General features: G+C 47.1%; 1 protein-coding gene across 2 annotated transcripts in view; it reads right to left on the bottom strand.

Moving 5' to 3' along the window:
- Positions 1-25,916, bottom strand: part of LOC116945524 (MOB kinase activator 2-like) — an 81,734-nt gene extending 55,818 nt beyond the window's left edge. The window contains exons 1-2 of one of the 2 annotated variants that reach the window (XM_076069395.1): positions 24,457-25,916; positions 5,902-6,121 (exon numbers count right to left, since the gene is read on the bottom strand). In XM_076069395.1, the coding sequence (XP_075925510.1) occupies positions 5,902-5,936 (35 nt within the window). In that variant the 5' untranslated portion in view covers positions 5,937-6,121; positions 24,457-25,916. The remainder of the gene's footprint in view (positions 1-5,901; positions 6,122-24,456) is intronic. The other variant, XM_032959887.2, reaches the window with a different exon arrangement.
- Between the last annotated feature and the right edge of the window lie 870 nt (positions 25,917-26,786).

The raw sequence follows: 26,786 nt of genomic DNA, 5'->3' as shown, positions 1-26,786 counted from the left end.
GGCTGAGTCGACCTAGGGGAGGCCCAGGACCGGTTCAAGCAGTCGTCACTGGTGTTGGTGGCGTGAGCTGGAATCGAACTCGGGGACGCGGGGTTCAAAGCGTAGTGCGCTAACCGCTACACTACCGCTCGCCACACAAATAAACAGCCACATACAAACACACAACGAACAACCAAAATAAACATCACCACTCATAACCTTTCATGCAAATTAAGGACCTCTGTCATGTTCCTCAGAAGCCTCCCCGCCGGTCAGGTTAATCATAACAGAGGGGCATTCAAACATTTACTGAGCTTAAGGGAGTTGGGTTAATGAGTGTTCATGAAAATTTCCCCCACAGAAAGTCACGAACCCACTGCAGAAATTAACCCACGCGGTCTTTTGTTTTCATTTTCTGAACAAGACATGCACAATATAGAAGTGTTGTTTTACTTGTGTGGACCCTGCATGGAGCAATGTGGATTTTCCAGCAGTAATGGCTCAGGGCCTACCAACTGGTTAGCCAATGAACAATAGAAGGAAACGAAATTAATATTGCATTCTCAAAGTTCAGAAAGCATGAAAAGCAGCAGCAGCAGCTGTGTTAAAGATACTTACGCAACTAAACTAAATCTATTTTTATTTCACCAAGTAAGGCCCACTCTCTTTTTTTTAGATGTGATCTGGCCACAAATGATAGCCCAACGAAGTGGCTTATTACGTGGAAATGTATGGCAGCCAAATACGCTAAACGCGTGACGGTGATTCTAAATGTGGTGGGAAAAACCGGAGGACCCGGAGAAAACTCCACTCGACCACGGTGAGAACATGCAAACTCCAAATACACAGGTCGGGGTCAGGATCGAACCCACGACTTCCTGTATACCAGACGAGGTAGTTAAATATCTCGTCACGGCGGCGCCATTAGCAATCACTGATAGTGTACGACGAAAAAATACTGAACCTAAAAAAAAACGTCACGCAGACGCAATGCCCCTCGCTTCGCTCGATCTACGCGGCACACCGGACGGTCGTCTGCCGCTGGCACTGCGTCGTCGCGACCAATGGAGAGGGGAGGGCTGGGGCTTAGGGAGGGGAGAGGGGCTGGGGGCTGGATCGGACACTGAACGGCACGGATGAGAGTTCGTCCGTGCTCGCTTGCCTACCGCGAGCTTCTTTCCTTTTCCATAATTGCGGAAAACACGGCGGCGTTTCAGCTGGCTCTTTTCCGTAGCAGATTGGATTTAACATGGTTGGTTACGTATGGTGCGAAAGAAGTTCAACGTACATACATATGCAAAGCGCTTGTCTGTATGTACTCTATAGTACTGAGGAGGCGTCGTAACGCCGGGTTTTCTGCGAGCACAATTTTACGTGCGTCTACTTTTTGGAATTTGCGAGAAAAAGAAGCTGAACAGTGTGGAATGCCAATTTTAGATTTAAGAAAAACACACAAATTCCTTGAATAAGGAACAAATAATATTATAACAAATTATATACTATCTGCAGTTTTAATTTGGAGGTGAAATGCATTTCTCTTTGCTGTGCATGGGAAAAGAAACCCAAGATAATAAATAAAAAAACGTGGGGAAAAAGGGCCGCTTATGTAATAAAGGAAAAAAGCGACTTTTGCCAACGCACGACTCTAAACCAATGCACACGACGTGCACAAAAAAAATAACCCACCAGCATCCTAATTGGGAGGCTTATCTGAGGGTCAAAGCCTCCGCTAGTGTTTACGTAGTTATGGGAGGCAGCCACACAGAGCTTTTCTCAAAAACGCATTCCTCCCATCTCCCTGGAGGTGCGCCGAGTGCACGTTGTTCATCCAGTGCACGTCGATCATCCGATGAGATTCGTGGGCGTCCAACGTGGAGCGTGCGTCAACGTCCCCAGCCACAGAGCTTCAATGCAACTGTGGCCGCGTGGGGGCAATTGTGACAGGAAAGGCACCCACCGTTGAAAGATGAAGGAACCTACAGTGCTGGAGTCAAGCAAATGTTGTGCGCAAGAGATTGTGGGAAGGCCTCCCTCTCCCCCCCGGGTTGTTTGAGTCAGAATGCCCTGCGATGCAAATTTAGGACCCAGGGAAAGAGCCACTCTTCAGCGAACGCGCGTGTGTGTGTGTGCATTTTGCTAGGACTTCAAGTGTACATAGCCTGGCACAAGCGCCGTGGTGACCTCACCGCCACTTAGTGGCGGTTGTTGTTGTTGTTTCCTAGGACTGTTTTACAATCATGCGCAGGGCAAATGACTCATCTCACAAATTAAAATGTTTTACTTTTAGCCATGTCCCATTATAACTTTTTCCCGCCCACAAAATCATATAGCTACAAAATAAAATAAAACCCCAAGTCCAGAAGAACCACGTTCAGAAGTTGTAATCTCTACGCGGTGTGTACCGTGAACTCGCTCTGTTACTGCAGCTGGCCATTGTGCCCTGGTGTTTATTGGTCTCACATGTCAAATTTCCAAAGATACCCACAACTTAAAAAGTCAAAACGATTGAGGCACCAACTGAGCGCCCCTACGTGTCACCTCTTGTTCCCAATTGAACAAGAGATCATGAATGTCAACGGGCCCTCACCTGGCTAAGAGAAGAGCCATTTATGCTGATTGCCTGCACTTAATGCGTCGTAATCACAGCAAACTGACGGCACGCAACACAAATAAACAAATTACTAAGACGATTATTATAATAGTAAAAACCCTATCCGTGTGTGTGTGTGGGTGAGGTGGAGTGCGCTAACCACTGCGCCACCGCTCCGCGCCCCCTTACAACTCATTAACCCGAGTTCGATTCCAAAGGACGACTCAACTCAATTTTTAGTGATTAAATTGAAGCGGTTCGAGGCATCCCTTAGGGAGACAAAGACGGCCCTGGTGCGCTTCTGACCACACCAGCGCACCACGCAATTCGTGCGCCGTGTCAGCCTTAATAGGTGCTCGCTAACAGCCCCTCTTTACACCACCCCTCCCCCTACGCCCCCATAAGTCAATAAAGGCTACACGGGGGACCTTTGTCTTTGTGTGTTAACAGATGCCTGCATTGGCTTGCGTGGTAAACAGACGCTGCCGCTGTGTGTAAACGCAGCCCTTTGTTGATGCATATTTTCCATTTGAAACAGAGAGAGGGGTTGGTGGTAGTTCTTCTATAAGTCGAACACACACACATACACGCAAGGACTGTATTTGCTATAAAAAATATATATAGAAGACAAAAATACTCCGAAAAATATGACATTCATTTGTCTTCGGTGGGAAAGACGTGTATATTGTACAGAATGTAATACGGCACAATGCACAGGGTGACATCTTCTCTAGCACATCACGCTTGCAGAGAGACAGTGAATCAGTTTTGAAAGGTGTACAACTCTGTAGTGTACAATATTGAGATTGGGCAGGGCCCATCATCCAGCAGTGGATTGATCATGGCTGATGATAAATGCAATTGATTGGTGGGAGACATGTGGAGAATTTTAATTAAATGTTTTCTGTCAAACATAGTATCTAAACTAAAAACTCAACTATTTTTGTTATTTTACCAGGTAAGGCTCGCTGAGCTATGTGGCTTTTTTTCAGAACCGGCCAGGCCACAAACGATCGCTCAACAAAGTGGCTTGTCAACATCACGTGGAAATGTAAGCAGCCAAATACTCCAAACGCGTGATGTCGATTCTAAACGTGGAGGGGGAAAAAAAAACCCCGACCCCTGAGAAACCGGAGAAAAATCCACGCGACCACGTGGAGAGAGACACCGCAAACTCCAAATATACAGCAGCAGGCGTCAGGGTCGGGATCGAATCCACAAACCTCCTGAATACCAGGCGAGGGATTTAACAGCTGGCCACAGTAAAGCCCCTATCACAATGCAATGTCTAATGGATTATCCAGATATGCAATCGACCCTGTAATTTAAATGTATGCTAATTGTCTGAACGGTGAGTGTTAGGAGGCATGGGGGAGTGTGTCGCTGTTGGCTAACGTGTCGGGGCTTTTCCCATCCATCATTCCATGTGAATTGAGTTTAAACAGAGGCAGTCTTTCCAACCATTAAATATTCAGCGTCAGCCTCCCATCTGAAGGAGCAGGTGAGAAGGCGGCAGGTAAGCACTGTAGGTTGTGTGTGGAACGACACCAGGAGGAATGGAGCCACAGGTGAGCCACAGGTGAGCCAGACATTTACTCTGCAGGTGAATGGGTCCGGTAGGTAGACACAGGCAAAGCATGTCCTGTTTGCGATCACCTATTATACACAGACGTAGACACTACGTGATGCAACGGAACAAAGGAACACGAAGGCAAAGACCCCCCCCCCCCCCGTACAGCCTTGAACAGGCTGTTGTTGTTAGCGAGCACCTATTAAGGCACACGCAGGGGTGGGTGACCAAACACCACGCCCGGCCGCCTTTGTCTCCCCAACGCTGATTTTTACACACCGCAACTAGGTACCCATTTAAGGCCGAGTTGACCTAGGGGGATGGGGTTCAGGGCTTCGTTTCGCAGAGCGCTAACCGCTGCACCACCGCTCTCCAAATTATACAAAGATCCCCCTTATAGCCTTAACATGCGGTTGGGGCAAGTGCAGTTAGCGAGCACCTATGAAGGCCGGCACGGCACACGAAGGGGGGTGGGTGGCCAGCACAACGCACGACCGCCTTTGTCTCCCAAGTGGCGACGTTTACACACCGCACTAGGTATGCATTTGAGGCTGAGTCGACCTAGAGGAGGCCCGTGACCGATTCAGATAATCGTCACTGGTGTTGGCCGTGTAGTGGGTGGGATTCGAACTTGGGTCGCCGGGTTCGTATCGCACCGCGCTAACCGCTCCACCACCGCTCCCCACAAATGATACACTCACACACACGTAACATCACACACGTGCAGACACATCAAGGCAAGTAAACAACCAACTCACAGGAACACACGCTGCAAATATCCCCGCGTTATACACCGTAGGGCATAGTGGGTGTCTGCGAATATCCATGACACGCGTGGACATCAAATAACCTGCCCGTAAGAAACCACATGACACACACCTCAAACACATTCCATGATCATCAGAAGCAAATAACAACAATGCAGCTCCTAAACTAGCATTGTTCCCCACCGTGTTGGTCACTACTCTGCTGATAGTTACACATCGCAACTTAGGTGATGATCATTGATGGCTGAGTCGACCTAGGGGTTGACCGCCACCGCTTTAGAAAGTGTTGTGTCGTGTGCCGACGGTGTCAGCCGTGGTAGGGAATTGACGGCCGGGTTCATAGCGCAGACACAAAGACAGACTGTGACAGACTGTTGGGGCAAGTGCTGTTAGCGAGCTCCTGTGAAGGCCGCTCTTACGGATACACACACACAGATAAACACACACACAGATAAACACACACACTGATAAACACACACACAGATAAACACACACACTGATAAACATACACACAGATAAACACACACACTGATAAACATACACACAAATAAACATACACACAGATACACACACAGATAAACACACACACACAGATAAACACACATACAGATAAATATACACACAGATAAACATACACACAGATACACACACAGATAAACACACATACACAGATAAACACACACACACAGATAAACACACACACTGATAAACACAAACACACAGATAAACACACACACAGATAAACACACACACTGATAAATACACACACTGATAAACATACACACAGATAAACACACACAGGTAAACACACACACACACAGATAAACACACACACAGATAAACACACACACAGATAAACACAGACACACACACAGATACACAGACACACACAGATAAACAGACACACATTCACACTCGGACACAACACCGCTTACACACAAAGGCTGCACAACCGCAGACACAAGACCTCCATCCTCTGCCGTGGTCCAACTCACCATCTGAACAGCCTCCCCATGGCTTGGAGCACCATGCTGTCTCCCTCTCTTCACTGCTGCACGGGCGTTTGTTGCTCGGCTCTCGGTTTGCGAGTGCCTACTGCGTGTGACTACAGCAGTCCACGTGCCATGGGTGGAGAAGAATTCCCGGGCAGCCTCTCTCTCTCTCTCTGTCCTCTCCTCCCTTGCGGAGAGGTCCACCGGCTTGCAAACGCGGACTCTGCGGTGCGGTTGAACACCACCACCACCACCACCCACGCTCCCACCACCCACTCACCACCAGCTCACCCACCACCCACTCACCAGCTCACCCACTCACCCACCACCCACTCACCACCCACCAGCTCACCCACTCACCACCAGCTCACCCACCACTCTTCCACCACCAGCTCACCCACCACCCACTCACCACCAGCTCACCCACCACCCAATCACCCACCACCCACTCACCACCAGCTCACTACCCACTCACCACCCACCCACTCACCACCCACCCACTCACCCACCACCAGCTCACCCACCACCAACTCCGCGGTGTTCAATGTGAACCTCGCTGCGAGATGTAAAAAAAAACGTTAGGGGCTTTTCATTTGTTACCGGCTAGCCCGGTCGACTTTGAAACAACGAGCTAAATACGCATCAATTCACGCGAAACCCTCCGATTTAAAAAAAATCCCAATATCTCGCTCGGCGTCCTCCACCCGAATGCGACTGACTCAGTGCCTCTCTCTCTCTGGGTGCCTTGCGCAGTCCGCGCTCAAACGTACTGTGGACACCAGACACACACACACAACACTGTACTGTTACGGACCCACCCACCCACCTCTCTCAATGGACCTCCCTCAATTCCTCCCCCTCTCTGTCTCTCTCCTCCCTCTCATTCAATCCCTCCAATCTCCATCTCTCTCTCCCCCCCCCCGTCTGTGCGGTGATTTTCTCTTCTTGTCTGCCCGGAGCTGGGCGATTTTCGCCAGAGGGGCCGTCCATAAATGACGTCACGCGATTTTGGACGATTTTTGACCCCCCCCCCTCGACACACGGCGTCACAAAAAGTCAGACCCCCCCCCCCCTCAAATATGACGTCACAAAGCTCTGCTCCCCCCCCCTCCCCCAAAACCATATTTCCATTTTGAAAATAAAAGATGTTTCAAATCGCTTTAAACTATTGTCATTGTAGTGTGTATTTAATGTGGCGCTGCACTCTGATGTTGTAGGAGAAAACATTTATTAAAACGTCTATTTAATTAACTAGAACGTGCTGTCTATATTTATTTAAAGTTGCGAATTTTGATGTGACGCCACATTTCTCAACCCCCCCCCCTCGTCACACATCGTCACAAATGTCTGACCCCCCCACCCTAGGTGCGTGACGTCATTTATGGACGGCCCCAGAGCACAATTGTCTGTCGAATGTTAACGCTGTCCCCTCCGTGACAGCACTATTCAATAATCATCACCTGCTGGAAATATGGATTACTGGACGTAAGGGTACAATGAATACACGCCTGTCTGTCTGCACGAACACGCGCGCGCGCATTGTTGCCGATTTCAGTGACTTTGGGGCCGTCCATAAATGACGTCACGTGATTTTTGACCCCCCCCCCGCCCCTAGTCACACGGCGTCACAAAAAGTCAGACCCCCCCCCTCAAATATGACGTCACAAAGCTCTGGCCCTGGCCCCCCCCCCCAAAATAAAACTTGCTTCAAATCGCTTTAAACTATTGTAATTTTAGTGCGTATTTAATGTGGCGCTGCACTCTGATGTTGTAGGAGAAAACATTTATTAAAAAGTCTATTTAATTAAGTAGAACGTGTTGTCTATATTTATAAAAAAAATTGTGCATTTTGATGTGACATCACATTTCTCAAACCCCCCCCCCCTCGTCACACATCGTCACAAATGTCTGACCCCTCCCCCCCCCCCGGTGCGTGACGTCATTTATGGACGGTCCCCACGTGCACATCGATGTTCACATACCCAATGTCTTCGCGTGTTTGCCCCGGAGAGCCGTCGATGCGAGACGTTGTATTTGTAACATGGACTGGAATATAATTGAAAAAAGTGTTCTCGATTTTTGTTAAATACTCGGTTTAATCTTCCATGACTAAAAACGACAAACGAGGGAGTGTCAATACAGCGACTTGCATGCATTCACCCTCATCTACATTACATTATATATACACATTGAAGTTTACATTGAGGCACATTATTTGTGTATGAACGCACAATAATTTACGAGTTGTAGTTACCTGTCCATTATCCTTATGGGGTGGATAAAATGGGTAACACTTCGTGGGAAACAATAAAATAATAAAATATATATAAAACAATACAAATTCTCACAAACGTGACTTTACCGAAAGAGCTAAGAATATGAATTACTGCAGTCACGAAAGCTTTAAATCAAAATGTAACTTCGTGGGAAGTCAATAGCGATTTCCATAAGATAACCTGGCCATCAATACTGTATATATGAGGCGAATGTGCAATTGTAACCACTGGCTCAGGGCCCAAACAATATTATTTGGGCACTTTATTTTAACTTGTAAGAATACACGTGCACATCAGCGAAACTGTATGCGAAGATATGCCTGGTCCATTCTAGAGACATCTGCACTGGCATTGGCCTCTACCCCTCTCCCCTGTATCAACCCACACTGGCCAGAATGGGGGAGTACGGTGGTCGAATAGCCCCCGTGATCGACGTGGCGTTGATAAGATTTAATCCAGCAGCTGACTAACAAAGGGCATACAATTAAACCCCAATGTGGTTAAAATGTCACTTTAATAACGCTTCGTTTCTTCTTTGCTGCTGCCATGTGTAAACTTAAACATCTGACATTCTTCTGACATTGGAACTACATTTTTTTTTTACCTCCAGCCACAAAGTGCTCCAATGTGCACAGGCCACTAAATTTGTATCGGCCAATTAGCCTGTATCTTGGCACGGGCGCAATTCCAAACCATAGCAGCTCCGTGGCTCGACAACCCAACTACCATCCGATTGCTTCTCATGGTGACGTGAACTCCCTACCTGCCCACGGTAACCGGACACCGCTCATTACCATCTGCATTGTTCTTTGTTCGAGTCCATGAATCCTCGCCACATGCCCGTTTACTCCAAGCCACTACCGAAACCCTATGCGCCACGCCTCCTTCAGCCGATGCCACAAAGGCCCACCCCGCAGCACTCTTGCTGGATTTGCTCTGCCCTTCCGAATCCAGATGAACTACAGTTGCGTGCCCACCACGCAGCCTCCACCAGCATTCACCACGCCGAAGACCTCTCCATTACAGCCACAAGCAGCGGATTAAAAGCTCTGACCCAAATTCTTCTCTCCCGCGATCAACCATTCATTCTCCCGTTTGCCTGGCGGTTAAAAAAAGGATGAAAGACGGAATCACAAAAAAATTAGCCATCGGCATAAACCAGGAAGAGAAAGACAGCAAAGGAAGAGAAAGACAGCCCTTGCCTCCAGGGAGTATTCCACTGTCAGACTCGATCCCTGGCTGTCTTTCAGGAGCACGAAATCCTGCTGTGAACGTGCAACCAGGTGTCAGTCATTTCACAGGAATGCGGCGGGGGGAGCGCGCGGGCTAACGACGCGCTCGGATTTCGGCGGCGAACATTTGTTTTGCCATAAACCCAGCGGACAAATATGTACAAGCAGAAAGCCGGTCCGTGAAAAATAAATACAAATTATGTTTTAACCCATCAGCCTGTTGGCTTTCCGGGCTGCAATGATCAAACGGGCATTTATTTAAGGAAGAAAAGCATTTTTGGACTGGTTTCAATCTTCTGAGTCTCATCAGCAGAGTCAGGATTATTAAACAAATGCTGCTGAATTACCAGATGTTACTGACAAGAGCACTCCTTCTAAACCACGGGGCCCTGATCTAAGCAAAAAAACCCGGCAAATTCCCATTGAACATGTGTGTATTTACTGTTCCTTCTAAAGACATCCGCTTGCGTTTCTCATTACACCAGCGAGAAGCAGCAGCGGTTCAGACTTGTTTATTTTCCGAAAGGCTTGCTTTTGCTATTATTCCTTTTGTATGTTTAACTTCGGTCGCACCTTACGCAGCCAACCGTGCGAATTCGGTTGGCTACGTATGCCAAAAAGATCACCTTTCTACAGCGATAAATCGTTGCAAACAATACAGCAGGTGGCGTGGTCACGCTGCAAAACCCTTGTTAAACGAGGGTCCGTCCATTGAAAGATGATTGCACAGGAGTTGATGTGTTCACTGTCCCGTGTGAGAGGTGGTTTATGGGTAAGGGGAAAGCCGGGCAACATCGCCAGGCTGAGCCGCGATCACGTAAATGCCACCTGAGGCCACCTAGCCGAAGCAAACCACATAGCTGCTATTATCCAAATGTTAAGTATTACTGCACACAAGCTGTCACCCTTGACGGCTCATTGTAATTCACATCGGATGAAAAATGCTCGTGTATCCCTAGACAATGATATTAAGCAATGCACGCTCAAGTGAAGGATTTCAACCAGCTGGGCACGATGGCAGGACCTGTATTATCCAGCAAAGCCAAGTGGAGTGCACATACAACGAACAGCAGCTGATCAAGATTGTTTGACTCAAATGCAGAAGGTTGCGAATTCAAATCCTAGTTAAAAGTCAACACAATCGAAATAATGAGTACATTGGACTGTTATATTTGCGAAATCAACATTGGTCACCTTCACGGACAGCCTGGCCCTGGCCATGGAAATGTGGAATTTCCACATCTAGTTCAGGGTTGCCAATGAAGATGAGTTGCGTGCCAAACTTGAAAAGAGAGGAATTTGTTTTGTTTGCCCTACATAGATATTTTATTTGTAGTAGCATGAGGTAGTAATCTTTCCCCACTTGATTCTGGGTCTAAGAACTGCTGTCAACCCTCAATATTTCCATGGACCAACATCCATACAGTATAATATTGTTTCGTAAAGACGGTTCTACCCACCGCCTTGCAGACCACAGCTCACACGTTGGAAACTACTGTTTTTTCTCGGGGCTTCAGTCTCAAGCTCCCTGGGAGGGGGGGTTTCTTGGTTCCCTGATGATGGGGGATCATATACAGTATTTTAATGCAAGACAAATGCATGTAAGACTGTGACCCTGCCCTGTGGATCGTCATTTTTGGAAGCGTAAATAAAATGCTTTTTTGGATTGTATCGTGTAAACAATACACTCAACTCTAACTGTGCCCAAATTCAAGTGTTCTAACCCTTGTAAGAACAAGTGAATTGACTCAGTCGTGATCGGCCACCTCTAATAAGAGTGAAACCGCTGCAGAGGCCGCGTGCCGCTTGAGTGTGGCAACATTTTCAAAGGTCATCACCTAATATGAAGGTCACCACCTAACATATAATGTAGGGCCCTATTTGAATGCTGGAAATGTTGGGATCGTCTGACCTTTAGAAAGCTTCTAGATCTGCCTATGACCGCACGGGGGGGCAGAGGGTGGTTCCCAGTAAGCGACGATCAGTCAATTTGTATAGGTTGCAGTGACAGCAACAAGATATGTGATTCCAGGATTGGCCTTATCAGCCACCTGCGTATCCAGAAGCTCTGACCATCATCGCTGTCCATGGATGATCATCATACTCGACCTCGAGGGATCCCAGATGATGGGGGGAGGGGGGGGGCTCACATTTATTTCCTTGGACCGGGCCCCATGGCAAACCATGCTCCGCCACTGACTGTGCGTACGTGACCATGTACGCGGGCATTGGGGCCACGAATGCTGACGCCGTCGCAGCAGCGGTACACGACCCCCTGCGGTGTGCACACGTGGAGCGAGTGTGGCTCAAAAGTTGTGTGCGAGGCCATGGGGTCAGCTTGGGCTCACCACCGTTCCTGCCCCTTTGTGAGCAACGAAGCGGAGGCGGTGTGGTCTTCATTGTGCCGAATACATTCCGCGCAGAGCACGGGGATTTACTGCCTCGCCTCTCCCCTTAATCTGGGTCCCCGTCAAACAGGTATAGGCTGACCCCTGTGTTCGTGTCTCTGCTTGTTTTGGGGAGTGGTTTGGCTGTTGCAGTTACAGTAGTCAAAAATGTTAGATTTTTTTCGATTTAACCGGAGAACTGGAGAGATCCTAATGTACTGTCTTCTCATTTTGCAAGGGTGACCTGGGATAAAAAAACCCCGAAGAAATGCAAAATAAACCCGGCAAGGAAACTAGAACAACCGCTTTAGAGGGGAAATACACCACACTGTACATATATTTTCACACAGCATATCAATATCAAAATTAAAGAATGTCCCTTTGAAATACATTTTCTGGGTGAGAATTACTTTTAAAACGTTCATAGTCGAGTACAGTACAGGGGTTGGCAGCTTGCGGCTCCTTAATGACTCCTCCATCGTGACGTTATGGATTAAGGTCCACCGTGTCTCGTGTTCACCATAGTGCGTTGCGGCTCTTAAAATATTGAAGGGGGGGATGGGGGTGTTGTTTTTTAACCCAATTCGAAAGAAATGGCTCCGCTTATTATTTTGGTTGCCGACCCCCTCGTCCTAATATGTCAATCCACTGTTGGATGAACGCACCTCCCCCCCCCCACACATGGGAACGATAAACCTTAATCCTAAAAATGCATTCATCAGCAGATAATGTGTAGTAGAACCTCTCTTGACGATGATTGGTTCCACGAAACCGGTCGTGATTTGGTCGTTAAGCGAGCACTGTATAGGAAGTAGACGTCAAGGGCTTAATTCGTTACGATAGCATCGAAAGTTACCACTTTTTTCACCCAAAAAACTAACTTTATCATATTTAAACACGGACATTAATAAATAAAGATACTAACAACATTATAAACACATACTATTAAAATAAAAATGGTAATGCATTAATTACTATTTACTTTACCTGCAATTGCCTGTCTTTAACAGGGGAATGTTCGGTAAGCGAACACATTGGGCTCTATGGAGGCACTACACTACTATACACTACACTATATACTACACATTGGGCTCTGTGGAGGCCCGTCTTTAAGCGATGAGTCGTTAACAGGGGTTCTACTATATTACACTGGACATTTCAACATCAACAGCAGCAGCAGCTACGATCAGTTCACGACTGCGTAAAAGCCTTCCCAAGCTATGGCGATCTCTCACACAGTCCTGTGATATAACAATCCACTTTAGCACCTTGCACACCACCTGAAATCATCGCTCCATATCTTGTCGCGGAACGTCCTCTCACGCGCGATCTCTCCTTTGGCAGCCACTCTGTCATTATTCTCGACCACCAGCCATCATCCCTTCCTCGTGATGTCCTGCCTAAGCCAACTTACTTTTTAAAATGTAAATGAACAGTCAATACGATGTCTAACTTGCGTGTGTTTTCTAATGCACGTGTTCCTCGTTCTGTCTCTCAATGTAATTTGTAAAAACGCTTCATTCCATGCCCTTCAATTTTTGTTCCAGCCTGACCTGGACGAGACTTGTCCGAAGAGAGAAATACTGTGAATCGAACTAACCCGGAGCTCAAACAGGAACGGTGGATGCTCTTCAGCATTGGCTTCTCTGAACCTGCTCAAATGAGCTATACACTGGCGCTTTTCTCTGTTGATACCACTCATCCAATACTGGGAATTCCACATTCCCATGGTAAAGTGGCAGTCACTCCATAAAGGTAATAGATGACACCCACAAATCGATACACATTTCACCCACCCTGGAAAGAAGGACAAGCTGAGTTGATCGCCAACCGAGATTTGAACTCGGAGCTAAGCGTAATACTGCAGTGATACATGAGCCACAGCCAACAAATACCACCGGGTTATTTATAAAATTCACTTTCCAGCGCAAGGAATTTGTTAATACAGCCTCCAGTAATTGTTTACAGTCGCCGTGACACGGGAGCTCTTCCTCGTGGCTCTGACTGATCACGCGCGCCCTCTTGTGGTCGTCACTGAACTAAAATTCACTTTTTTATTTCACCAGGTGAGGGCCCACTGAGCTGTATAGTTCAGAAGCGACCGGGCTACAAATGATCGCTCAACGAAGTGGCTTAGCACGTGGAGATTTATAGCAGCCAAATACACCTAAACGCATGCTTCTAAATATTGGGGGGGGGGGGGGGGGGCGGGGGGGGAGAGAAAAATCCAACCACGGGGCAAATAGAAAAACTCCAAATATCTAGGTGTTAGGGTGGGGATCGAACCCACGACGGGTTCGGATGGAACCCACGACCTCCTGTCCACCAAGCGAGGTAGTTATCTCGCCATCACAGCATCTCTCGCACCGTGGCATCTAAGAGTAAACCCCTTGCCGCATTCCTACCAAGGGCCACATCTGCAGTGTAGGAAATACGTTTCTGTTTCAATGGGTTTGATTATTGTTGGCATTAGCCAAGCTAATGGGCCCCTGGGTGTGCAAATGGGAATCCACATGTTGCGATTCCCAGCGGCAGACTCTGCAGCGGTGAGCAGCGGTGACTGCGTTGTGCTGATGAGTCCGAATGAAGTCTAAACAGTCAGTTGGTCACATTTGCTCGAGTTTAATTTGATGGTGACCTAAGCCAAAGGGAACTACGGGGTATTTTTTCAGGAACCGCTGATGGTTTTTGCATAGTGCACAAAGGCCGAGTGCATTTGTATACATTTATGTTCGTTGTTTGAAACGTATACTTACTCGGGTTGTTAACATAGTTTTGTCATTGCCGCTAACCAAAAAAAACCGGTAAAAACTGGTTACCGGTTTACCGCACACATAGAAATGTATCCCAAGCGACGTAACGTGTACCTTTTAAACTGAGAAACGAAAGCAGCTGTCGCAGTTCGATTTAGAATATTTTTTTTCATGATCAGTTTATTTATTCATGATGGCAGAATCTGATGAGCTATGAAGCTCTTTTCCACAGATGTCCAGTAGATTCCATATTCTGAAGCGGCAATTGAAACAATGGATATTTTTTGTTTTAGTCAACGTCCTACTCCTTTCTGTCCAACCAGCAGTATGCAGTACATGGGTACAACACAGTCGATCGGCATGTGCTCTATGGTAGCATCAGGTATCTACGTATGTATGTTGAACTTCTTTTGCACCGTACGTAGCCAAGCATGCTAATCAGAGGTGTGGGAGAAGTACAATAAACTAAACACAAAAATCAGTTCTAAAGAAAAATGCGTTTTGAATCTATAATTTCAAAGTGCATAGCTCCAGTGGCTTCCTAATATTGGAAGGAAGAGCATTTCAGACGACCGCAGAAGCGCATCTGAAAGCACGCGATGCGGTGACCACCGTCTTTGTTCGATGGATAGCTAAAAGCCGCTGCAAGGATGAGCGGAGTTCACGTGATGGTTTATGCTCGACTCGATCAGCATGGTATTGTAGCTTGGGAACAGTGTACTCCCACCTCTTCCTAGACGGGTGGTCAGTGTGGAAGAGTAGATCAAGTACTCGAGGGCTCCAGAAAGCCCATGAGCTGGTGAACCAAAATGTTGTTTTGGCATTGGCTAAAAGTTGACATCTTGTTTGTCTATTAATTTGTTATGCACAATTCTACTGCATCAGCACTTAATGGGTCTTGCACCCTTCCAAAAAAGAATGGGTCAAATATCCAAAATGCGGGGAAGCTCTTGAAAATAATATGGCTACATAAATGACGTTTTTTTCTGGACACAGAAAATGCATCATTGTTTATTATACTTATTATAAACAAGGCATGGCAGTAATTGTCGAGAACGCAGCTGCTATTACCCTTCAGTGCTATGACTTGCAGTGCCAAGTTGCCGGATTGTGCTTTCATGAGTTTTGTTAAAAAATATATATTATTTGCAGTACCATACGTGTAAGTGTTGCATATTTTAATTTCAAACTTTATTTGGCGCTTTCGTGACTGCAGGAATTACTCTTTGTTTTTTTCGGTAAAGTCACGTAGAAATAAGAAATAATAATAAAATTACGTAATAGCATACGACGTTTCGATTGCAACGCAAGCAATCATCATCAGGCATAGAAGAGCTACATTTAAGAGAGAGAGGAAACACAGAACCGCAGATATATATACAGACACCTAAGTAGAGGGAGTTAACACAGAGACACAAAGAGAGACAACGTATGGAGCACAGAGAGATAGGGTCTAAATAACGTAATCAGCCAGACCATGCGTTAATTGTGTTTTGACCGACCCTCTGTGTTGCATTATATTGTTTCCAAATTTTACTAAATCTCGTTCGATTTGATGTGCTTCTCCATCTCTCTTTGTCTCCCCTACATGCTAAGGCCTCGGCACAGAGACCCTGTCTCTCTGTGCTCCATACGTTGTCTCACTTTGTGTCTCGTGTTAACTCCCTGTACATAGGTGTCTGTATATATATATCTGCGGTTCTGTGTTTCCTCTCTCTCTTAAATTTAGCTCTTCTATGCCTGATGATGATTGCTTGCGTTGCAATCGAAACGTCGTATGCTATTATGTAATTTTATTATTATTTCTTATTTCTACGTGACTTTACCCTATACAATGCACTGCAATCGTCTTATCGAGTGGGGTAATTGATTCAGAGATCTCACAGCGCGCCACACACTACGTGTCAGAGATTGATGCGCGGACAAATATTTTATCAGAGGGCTTCTTTCTGAATATTCATGCCAACGTTTTGTTTCGTCCTTCGCACAGTAGGGGACGCACTTTCTCAAGAAATTCAGCAATCAACTCAACGCTTTCGTCAATAACACCGTGGCCTTAAACGGACAACCCCCCCCCCCCCCCCCAATATGCTGGACGGCATTGTGGGCAAGACTCATCTTCATAGAATATCTATCAAAGATGGGTTATTACATCATCTATGTATGTATGTTGAACTGCCTTCGCACCATACGTAGCCAACCGTGCTAATCCTTGTACGGCAGTGTTATTGATGGGTATGTCGAGTTGTATTTGATTATTTGTGCTTGTGCACAACTGCCAATTATGCACCACCAGCAAATGATTCATTTCATTCTGCAATTAGACTGTCGTATGGGTAGTCAAGTTGATAGGTTTCATTCTCAGAGCTGGAATTTATCCAAAATCAAGTGCAAAACAATATTTAATACGATGTGGTTTTTATTTATTTATTTGTGTGTGTGCGCAGCGACTGCAGCCATTGGGGGCCAGACTGAGACCATCATCTCGCCAAACTCGTGAACCCAGTTTAGTCAGGGAGCGTTAACCGAACTTGAACCCAGGATCTCGGCGTTGCCCGGTCAGTGCTTCGATCTCTCAGCCACCCGGCCACCTCCTTCAGCAACGAATATTTAAAAAGTGGCAATTTTTCTCAATTATTAAACTCAACCAAAGATTTTTAACATTTTACCAGTTAAGGCCCACTGAGCTATATAGCTATTTATCAGAAGCGACCTTCCAACAGATGTGGGTTATCATGTGGAAATGTATAGCAGCCAAATAATTAAAAAATGTGGAGGGAAAAACTGGAGGACCCGGAGACAAATCTACGTGACCACGGGGAGAGAGACACACAAACTCCAAATATACATGCATCAGGGTCGGCATTGAACCCACGGCCTCGTGCATACCAGGCGAGGTAGTTAATATCTCACCACCGTGGCGCACCACATTTACATTTTCAACTGCATTTGCAAACTTAGGCCGTATTCTAAACAAAAAAGAAACATTTTCTGATTGATTCATCGATTGAGATTGGTTGATAACAGAGCCTCTTGCAGCATCTAAAGAGTGAGGATATGACGGGAGAGTTGCTTCCTTTAATAGGACCCACATTCTTGTTCTGGACGCCGCTCTAGTAGCCATAATACGACTGTGGAAAAGGGGGGGGGGTCAGCTGAGCTGGAAGAGGGGGGGCTGGCAACGGGTCACGGGCTCCAAGACCCCCAAACCAACCAGGCCTCCTCCAAACAAAACTCTGCAAGCACACAGACCCTACATCTCATTCAGCAGCGACAGCTGTTTCCCCCACCCACTACCACCCCCCCCCCCCACCAACAGATCCCATGTGCGCGTCGTCGCGAAAGGCGATATGCCCGTCAGATGGGTGCCATGTCCAGGCTTCTGACCTCACGCCTGCAAATAACCAGGAATGTGAATTCCATGTCGGCCAGGTCGGCACGATCCGTAAAAATAAACGCCCGACAGTGGCGGACACAAGTCGCGCATTCCTCGTCCCCATGCCATTGAAACGCGCCGCCGTCCGTCGTGGATTTGAGTCCGTGCGTGCGTGCCTGTGGACCTGCGCGCGCGTCTGTGTGCAGTTGGGGGGGCAGTGGTGGCGTAGCGGCGAGCGCACCGCGCCACGAAACCTGGCGACCAGAGTTCGATTCTCGCTCGGCGCCTTAAATGTGTGCCAGGTGCGGTGTATCAACATCAGCACCGGGGAGACAAAGGCGGTACGGGCATGGTTGGCGGTGGTGGTGGTGGGCACGCCACCCTCTCGTGTGCCGTGTTGGCTTTCATTGGTGCTCGCTGCCAGCACTTTGCTCCCAACCGCCTGTAAAGGCTTCAGGGAGGAGTCTTTATCTGCGTGTGTGTGTGTTATGTATGCATCGGTCAGTCTCATCTCAGTCAGTCGACCCATGGCACCTGGGTCTGCCCCGTGACGTCCTGCCGGCGGGCGTTCGACACTTCACGTGGCCTCAACGTGCACGTAGCCTGGTAAAAGCGCCGTGGTGACTTCACCGCCACTAAGTGGCGAATGGCGGTTGTTGTTGTATGAATTTGGTTGGGGAGTAGTTTGCAGAGCGGTTCATGCACCGTGCTACAATCCCAACAACCCGGGTTCGATCCCTGGCCACGCAGATCATCAGTGGCAAGCTGGAATCTCGAATCAGTCCTCTGGGGCTTCCCCTGGGCCAGGGGTTGGCAACCTTTCAAAGAAGGAGAGACATTTTTATTTTTGTCTTTGACCAAAATAGTACTAGAGCCGCGCATGACATGCAGAGCTACTTGTATACAAACACAACATCGGGTATCAAGCAGATGACAACAACGACAGCACATTCTGACTTCAATAAATAAATTGGTGATGGAATCAAACGCGTCTCTTTCGTTAATTCCTTCCCCTTAAGTTATTCTACAGTTTGTGACTTGTACATTTTATCGTCACCAAGACATTCCATAGTGACCCCATTCCCTGCCATATTTAATCGATTATCTTTACGCTAAAATATGTTTTAAGATTTAAGGTTTTTTTTTTTAAACGTCTGCCCGCAAGGGGGCAGCGAAAAGAGCCGCAAGGGGAGAAGACAAAGAGCCACCGCATGCGACTCCGGGAGCCACGGGTTGTGGACCTCTGCCCTAGGGCCTACCTGTTCCCGGTCGCCTTTCCTTCTGGCCACACCAAACCCCACTGTGCTGTCTGTGCCCGCCTCAATACATTCTCATCGTACCCGCTAACTCGGGTCTCTAATGTTCAATGAGGGTTGCTGTCCGTCTCTGCGTGCCGCACTCGCAGGCGAAGAGCGTCGTAAACGTGAGCGTGAGATGAGAGCACGTGAATTTAATTCAGCTGTCACCGTCAGCTGTTCTCTATCTACTGCTGGACAATACCCTCTATAGTGCGTGGCTATGGGCACAAGCCATCTTATTCTTTCGTGTGTGTGTGTGTGCTTGCGAGCTCGTCTCCAAATTTGTGTGAGTTATCCCCTGGTTTATATAGGTTTTCTCCAGCTACTCCAGTTTCCATTTCAGTCGCAAGAAAATACTCAACACAGCACGGTGGACAAGGCGAACAGAACCCTCCTGTAACAATAACGAGGCTAGTGAGACTTCCACAGGCAAACAACTACGATCTTATTGACTTTAACCCAACAAAGGTGTAATTTCCCTTTCCTGAAACCCTATCCATTGGGGTTTGGCCCAGCAGAACGAAATTATTAACAGCTGTCCTCCATTTGGAAAGAATGGCTCCACCATGGGAATGGGGAATTTTCATTCAATGGCTCCAGGCTGCCAATATAGACATGTGACAACTCAACGCTCATTTGGGCTTTGAGACTTTGAAAAATGTGGCCACCTTATATCCTGATTAAACGATAAAAACACATCGACTTTGTATGTATGCATGTACGTTGATCTTCTTTCGCACCATAGGTAGCCAACAGTGCTAATCGGAGGTGCGAAACAAGTTTTTAGTCAAAGTAGTGCCCTGAATATGCGCACAATGTCAATGTGTCTTCCTGCTCAATAATGCACGTGGCCCTGAACGTGTTAAAATGTTCTATCCCAAAGCGGACCTCGCGCAATGGACAGTTAGCACGGGCCATGCTTGGAGCGTTCTCATTTGCGCGGCAGCGAGGGTCAGAACACGGGACGTGAAACGTAGCCCGCGTTCAGCGCTTGGTGAGAGCGGTTCTTGGCTTGCTCCTGGCTTCAGGGAACACAGCGATACGTCTTCCACACGGCATGACCTTCTCGTAACCCGACACACAGCCAATGTCAACGTGCAACGTTGCCAAATTTACAGCGTCGTCCCCGGCCTTTTGCCGCGTGGTTCGAAGATTGACGAGGGATTTACACTCGCTCCCATCCTGAATTTCAAAACCTCCCCGAAACTTCATTATTTGTGGAGCGTGTCCGACCTTGTGCATAATGGCAGTAACATAATTCACAGGGAAATCGTGCGACTGCTGCCTTGGGCTCGTGGGAGGATGTGGAATGGGGGAGACGCTCTCACATTCTCTCTTTCACCGGAGCCTCGCGATTCCTCCGCTAAACCCAACGAGGCTGCGAGCTTTCACCAGGATTTTGTCTGTGTTATGAGTGGTGGCACATCCTTGCTGCGCAGCAGATGTTCTATAATACAATCCAGGTGATCAAGTAGCCAAGATTGAGATAGGGTCTATACGTTAATGCATCCCCGCATTTCGTGACAGTCTTGTTCCGTTTTAACGTTCGACTCTTCCAAATATTCGCGTCTGTATTTGCCACTGCCTCCGAATGGTTATGGTTAAGAGGGGGTATGATGCTGCGTTGCGTGACATTGGGCCAAAGTTGAACTGCTATGCGAGTACGTCTTATGAAAAGGAACTCTGTTGTATGAGCTACCATATTTTGCAATGAGTATAAACCAAGTTTACCGCTATCCCTGAAAGAATCGCACAGTTTATCCATTTCTCAATTTTCCTGCAACAACTGTGCCATTGGCATCACGTCACGAGATGAAGACTCCATTTGGAAATCTCAGAGGGCTGTGCAACCCCTCGTATGTTGGAGAATGGTCCATGGAAGCGAATTTTCATGGCACTTATTTTCAGATCCATTCGAGTCACCTTTTATCCACATACTAGGGGCCATACATTTACTAAGTGCCCCATTGTGATGGAAATGTTTGATGCGTGATATTCAAACCAATATGTTTACATTCTCAGAGCTGGAATTTAGCCAAATTAAATGAAACACCAAAAGCAACGTGGTGTGCATTTTTGCGTATGACATTCTTGAATACTCACGTGACGTTCATAAGTAATAATGGCACAGTCAATATAAACATTGCATACCTCCAAATAAAGCACCAATAGAGATCAACAGTATCAGATGCCCCAGCCAAATAAACCAGCACTGAGCCACTTACCCTCGAGGGCCGTCTGATCATTTATGCGTGTTTGTTGCGGTTACACCCGACTTAAGAGCCGCATGGCTCACAGAGCTATACCTAATAAATGAAACTTGAAACCAAACCGAGTTGCCAATGGTAAAGTGGACTTTAAAGATCAGAAGACACGAATAATCGCTCACAAAATAAAGCAATTGCGTCATTCTAACAGGCCACAGGCTTTACTTGTCAAATCGCAACTAAAATAGTATTAAAATACTGCCACAATGATAAATAATATTGTAACTGTCAAAAAAAATTGTGGAGAGGGGCAGTGGCGCGGTGGGTAGCGCACTGCGCAATGTACCCGCCTACATTGGTTAAACTCCTGGCCGAGGCTAATGTCAGTGGCGAGTGATATCTGAACCAGTCCTGCCACCCCCCCCCGTATTCGCCAACCCTCAATGACCAATGTGGTGAAGTACGGTCAAACAAAACCATGACCAACGCGGCACGAGGAGGCCTTCGTCCAGCAATGGATTGAGAATGGGCTGTAAATTAATATAGAGTAATTACGAATCATTACAACATGACTATCGCTATGTGTGGCCAATTTAATAGCACACTCGGCCGATGGAGCTCAAGGAGTCGAAACCGATCAAATAGTCTGCCTGCTCGAATAAATGCCACAGAAACTCCTTTTCTCGAGAGAGTCCAGAGAACAAATGTAAGTTATTTTGTAAACTTGATGACACGGACCCTTGTCTGATTATAATAATTGATCATCTGCGTTGCGAAAAGACTCACTCGCAAAAAAGGGACACTTCGCGTTAAAGTGGTCAAACGAAATGAAAAACATTCCTTTGATCAGACAATGAATATCAAAGAGTCAAATAAACACACCGGAACAATGAATCTGAAATGCTTTGTCTTGGCAATCCAGATAATGAATGTCAAATGTCATTAGACCTCCTTTGCCAGTACCAAATATAATAATAGGGTTTCCTCCCTTTTTTCTGGCAACAAAACTGAAACCTTTTTACAAGGATTCATGTCTGGTCGAGCACCAATTGGGTCGAGGCTCAAAAGAAAGCCGTCCCTTGGTGTGGACCAATCAGTTTCAAGGACAATGCATATATTATCATAGTATGTTTTTTGTTTGCATTTTGACTGCAGGTATTGTGGTTAATGCAGACATGAATCCTTGTAAAAAGGTTTCAGTTTTGTTGCCAGAAAAAAGGGGAAAAACCCTATTATTATTGAATGTCAAATGGTTAAGTAAAGAACGTGAAAGAAAACACTTAAAGTGTATCCCTGCCCAAGTGAGCGTGGGCCGATGCTTATCCAATGTTTATGAACACAGAGCCAGTGGACGGCAATTCCACATTCTTATGGCGGGAGTAAGCCACTCCATAAGACAACCACTGTTTCACTTCGCACAAAGTTGCACTTGGTCAATCAACCCTAACGAAACATTCATATTCGTTTATGACAGTCAGTGACACAGAGCGTATGAATGTTGAACCTCTATCGCACCCTACGTAGCCAACCGTGCTAATCGGATGTGCGGGGGAAGGACAACAAACTAAACACAAAAAGCAGTTTTAAAAACGAGTCTTCAATCTTTATTTAAAAGTGCATAGCTCCAATGGCTTCCTAATCCGTAGGTACACGTCTACAAGATGACATTCGTTTGTGTACATTTTTAGGTGTCATCTTTCGTGAGTGACAATTTGCAGCTGAAAAAAAGAAATCAACTGACGTATTTGCCCACGTGACAACTGGATTTGTTTGGCCGTCGGCTGGTGGAGGGTTGTTGTAAAACAATTACATTTTAGCTGCACGATCTCGCCCAAGATAAAGCAATTATTAATCGTATTGGTCGAGAAAGTCTATGGATTAACATCACTTGCAATTTAATTCGTTTAAATTTACAAGTTTCGCGTAGGCCCTTTGCCACTGTAAGACTTGCAGCGCTGACAGCCAACGGGTTATGGTAACAATAGGTCTAGACCTTGCGTCGGCCACTTTGAACATTAAAACAAAGACCCTCATCACTGTAAATAACAAAGATCCCCCTTAGAGACATGCAGCCTGTTGGGACAAGTGCAGTCAGCGAGCTCCTTTGAAGGCTGATCCGAGGCATGATGAACGGGTGTGGCTCGCAACACACCCGGCAAACTAATTTCACACGCTGCACCAGGTACTCATGTTTAAGGCTGAGGTGACCTAGGGAAGACCCAGGACCGTTACAGATATTCCTCACTGATATTTGCTGTGAGCGGGAATCAAATTTGAGTGGCCGGTTTCGAAGCGCAGAGGGCCAAACCGCTGCACGAAGCGCAGAGGGCCAAACCGCTGCTCCGCCGTATACAAAGACAAAGATCCCCCGTATAGCCTTCAACAGTTTGTTGGGGACAAGTGCTGTAGCGAGGGGGTAGGTGGTCAGCACCATGCCCAGCCACCTATCTCCCCAATGCTGATGTTTACAAAGCGCACCAGGTACTCTCATTTAAGGTTGAGTCTACCTAGGGGAAGCCCGAGATCGGTTCAAGTATTCGCCAGTTATGGGGCATCCTGCAGCGCTATCCAGCACAGCAGTGTCCCACAAAGACAATGATCCGTCCGTATAGGGGCAAGCGCTGTTTGCAAGCAGCACCTATGAATGCCGGCACGGCATACGAGGGGGTGGGTGGCCAGCACCACGCCCCGCCGTCTTTCCCTCCCTATGGCGATGTGTACGCACAGCACCAGGTACTCATTTTGAGGCTGAGTCGACCTAGGGGAGGCCCTGGACCGATTCAAATATTCGCCAGAGTTATTGGTCGTGAGCCGGAATCGAACTCGGGTCGCTAACCAACTGCACCACACCCCCCCTCGCCCCCCAAACACGCACATCACGGTGCAGCCCTTTCAAGCACAGTCGTGTCACGCACAAGGACAACGATCCCCCCCCATATCGACTTTAACAGGCTCTTGGAGCAAGTGCTATTAGGGAGCACCATGTGTCTCAAACACATAGGATAGAGGAGTTGTAAGTCAGTGCTCACCTGTGTAGCGTGTACGATCCATTGCGCTTGAGACGCATGCTGGCCCAAATGGCCCGCAGGAGGCGTTTGGGGCACACGTTTGCAGATGGATGGGCGACCGAGGCACAGAATAGCACGTCCACGCTGACTGCCACCGCCAATCGGAGAGGTGGCGCACAGAGTCGACTGGCTGAGGGTTAGCTGACCAGATGGCTGGTCACCCGTTTGGTTAGCTGGCTGTGCTGGCTGGAATTCCGGTGGGCTGGTCAGATTTGGCTGGTTATCTGTATAATTCGCTGTCTGGCTGAATAGCTGGATAATAAGCTGGATGTCTGGATGTATGCTCGGCTAACTGCCCGCCTGACTGTTAAAATAGCTAATTAGCTGGGTGATTAATTGTAATGGCTGTGGCTGACTGTTTAAGTAACTGGCTGATTGGCTGGCTGTGTGGCTGGCTGGTCAACTAAGAGGCTTTCTGGCTGGCTGGCTCAGTTGTGGAGAGATGTGCTGCCAAGACGATTTTATCCAAAGAGATATGTCTGGGCAAGCGTGGATTTCTTCACAAAGCCGACACTCCTTTCAAATCAATTATTCGTTCATTATCCGTTTTTTTACGTGGTTTATGTTCGGAGTTCAGCTCAATTGATGAAGATTTAGCAGTTTATGGTACTGTTATGTAATCTATATTTATTTATTTATTCGACTTTGATTTGTCATTGCTTAGATATTTTTCGCCTCTGTTTATGTTCGCTGAAAGCGTATTTGTACAGGGCTTTGCAATAAAATGTCACGAAATTTTCTGCTGAATTTATTCAATCTATTGGTTTAAATATTTTGCACAAATGGATATATATTCCCAAATCATTAATGTATTCTTCTCATTGAATTTAAATGTGGATTATTTTTACATATATGTATTATCTGTATTACTTATAAATTATTGTTAACACTTGTTATTGTTAAAGAAAAAAGATAAGCAATCACTGGATAAAATTACAATACAAATTTTGTACAAAAACTATTCTTAACGTGCTGATCATTATTAATAACAAATATTACTCTGCGATGCTTGAGAAAAGTATTGCTTTAATTCGTATTTAAAGACCGTACTGTACCCGCTTGCAACGCGCAACGTTTTTTTTTAAATATAAACATTTAGAAAAATGCCATCTGCACCACGAACCGCAGCAAAGCGGCGCACCAATGCCTCTCTCCCTCCCTTCCCCTCGCTCGCTCTCTCCCCTTCTTCTCCCCGCGTCTCACTCGCTGGCGATTTCAGAGCCACACAAATTCGACGCAAAAAAAGACTAAGGCTGCACATTTGGCGTATGCTGTCACCTCCGCTGCTGCTCCTCCCTTGTACCGCTGCTGCCGCCGCTGCTGCTGATGCTGCTGCCGATGCCACTCCTTCGTGTGTTCTCAAGAAAGTTCACCCCGAAGGAGTCACAGTGAGCCAGCGCGCGCGGGTGATTGCTGCGTCTCGGATCTTTGAAAGGCCGGACGTGAGTGTGAGTGAACGTGTGTGTGCAGAGAAGGCGGCTGTGGAGGGCAGCAGCTGGGAGGGAAGGGGGGCGGGAGGGAGGGAGAGAGGCAGGCACGAGGGGAGGAGGAGGAGGGGGGTGATGCCGGATTGCCGTGCCTCGTCCGAGACGCACGCAGGAAGCGACCCTGGTCTCCGGGACATTTTCGCAGGAAACTGAGCATGGCTGAGCCAACAAAGTCCAGCCTCTCTCCCTCCCTTCTCCCTCGCTCCAATCCGCACCCCTGCTTCAAAAACAGCCCCTGCTGCTTCTGTCGCATGCTGGCACATCCATAATATACATCTGCGTGTGTGTCTGTGTTTTTGTGCGTGGGAGCGGTAGAGCAACGGTTAGCGCACTGCGCTACGAACCTGGCGACCCGAGTTCGATTACCCGCTCAATACCAACAATGACGAATATCTGAATCGGTCCTGGGCCTCTCCTAGGTCAACTCAGCCTCAAATGATTACTTGGTGCGATGTGTAAACATCGCCACTTCGGGCGTGGTGCTAGCCCCCCACCCCTCGTGTGTCGTGCTGGCCTTCAAAGATGCTCAAAATAACAATATTTGCCCCCCCACAGTCATTTACTCTAACGGGGGATCTTTGTATTTGCGAAAGCTGGTGGTGTTGTGGTTTGAGTGAACGATTCACAAGTGGATGGTTTGCGAGTTAAAATCGTGGATTAAAGTTGGGGTTGACTCGGATCATCATGTCTTCGAGGTTGTTAAAATAAGTTTAACCTTGTGGAAAGCCGATAATGGTTGTCCTATGGTTAGATTAGCATCCGCCGTGAGAATGAAAAATGTCCACCTTTAGCCGATGTAGACGA

This window comes from Petromyzon marinus, chromosome 24 (assembly GCF_048934315.1).
Source record: "Petromyzon marinus isolate PM22_M1 ecotype Great Lakes invasive population chromosome 24, UKy_Petmar_22M1.pri1.0, whole genome shotgun sequence".
In the NCBI taxonomy this organism is placed as follows: Eukaryota; Metazoa; Chordata; class Hyperoartia; order Petromyzontiformes; family Petromyzontidae; genus Petromyzon; species Petromyzon marinus.
The sequence above is the reverse complement of the archived record's forward strand: the minus strand, read 5'-3'. Positions and strand labels throughout refer to the sequence as shown.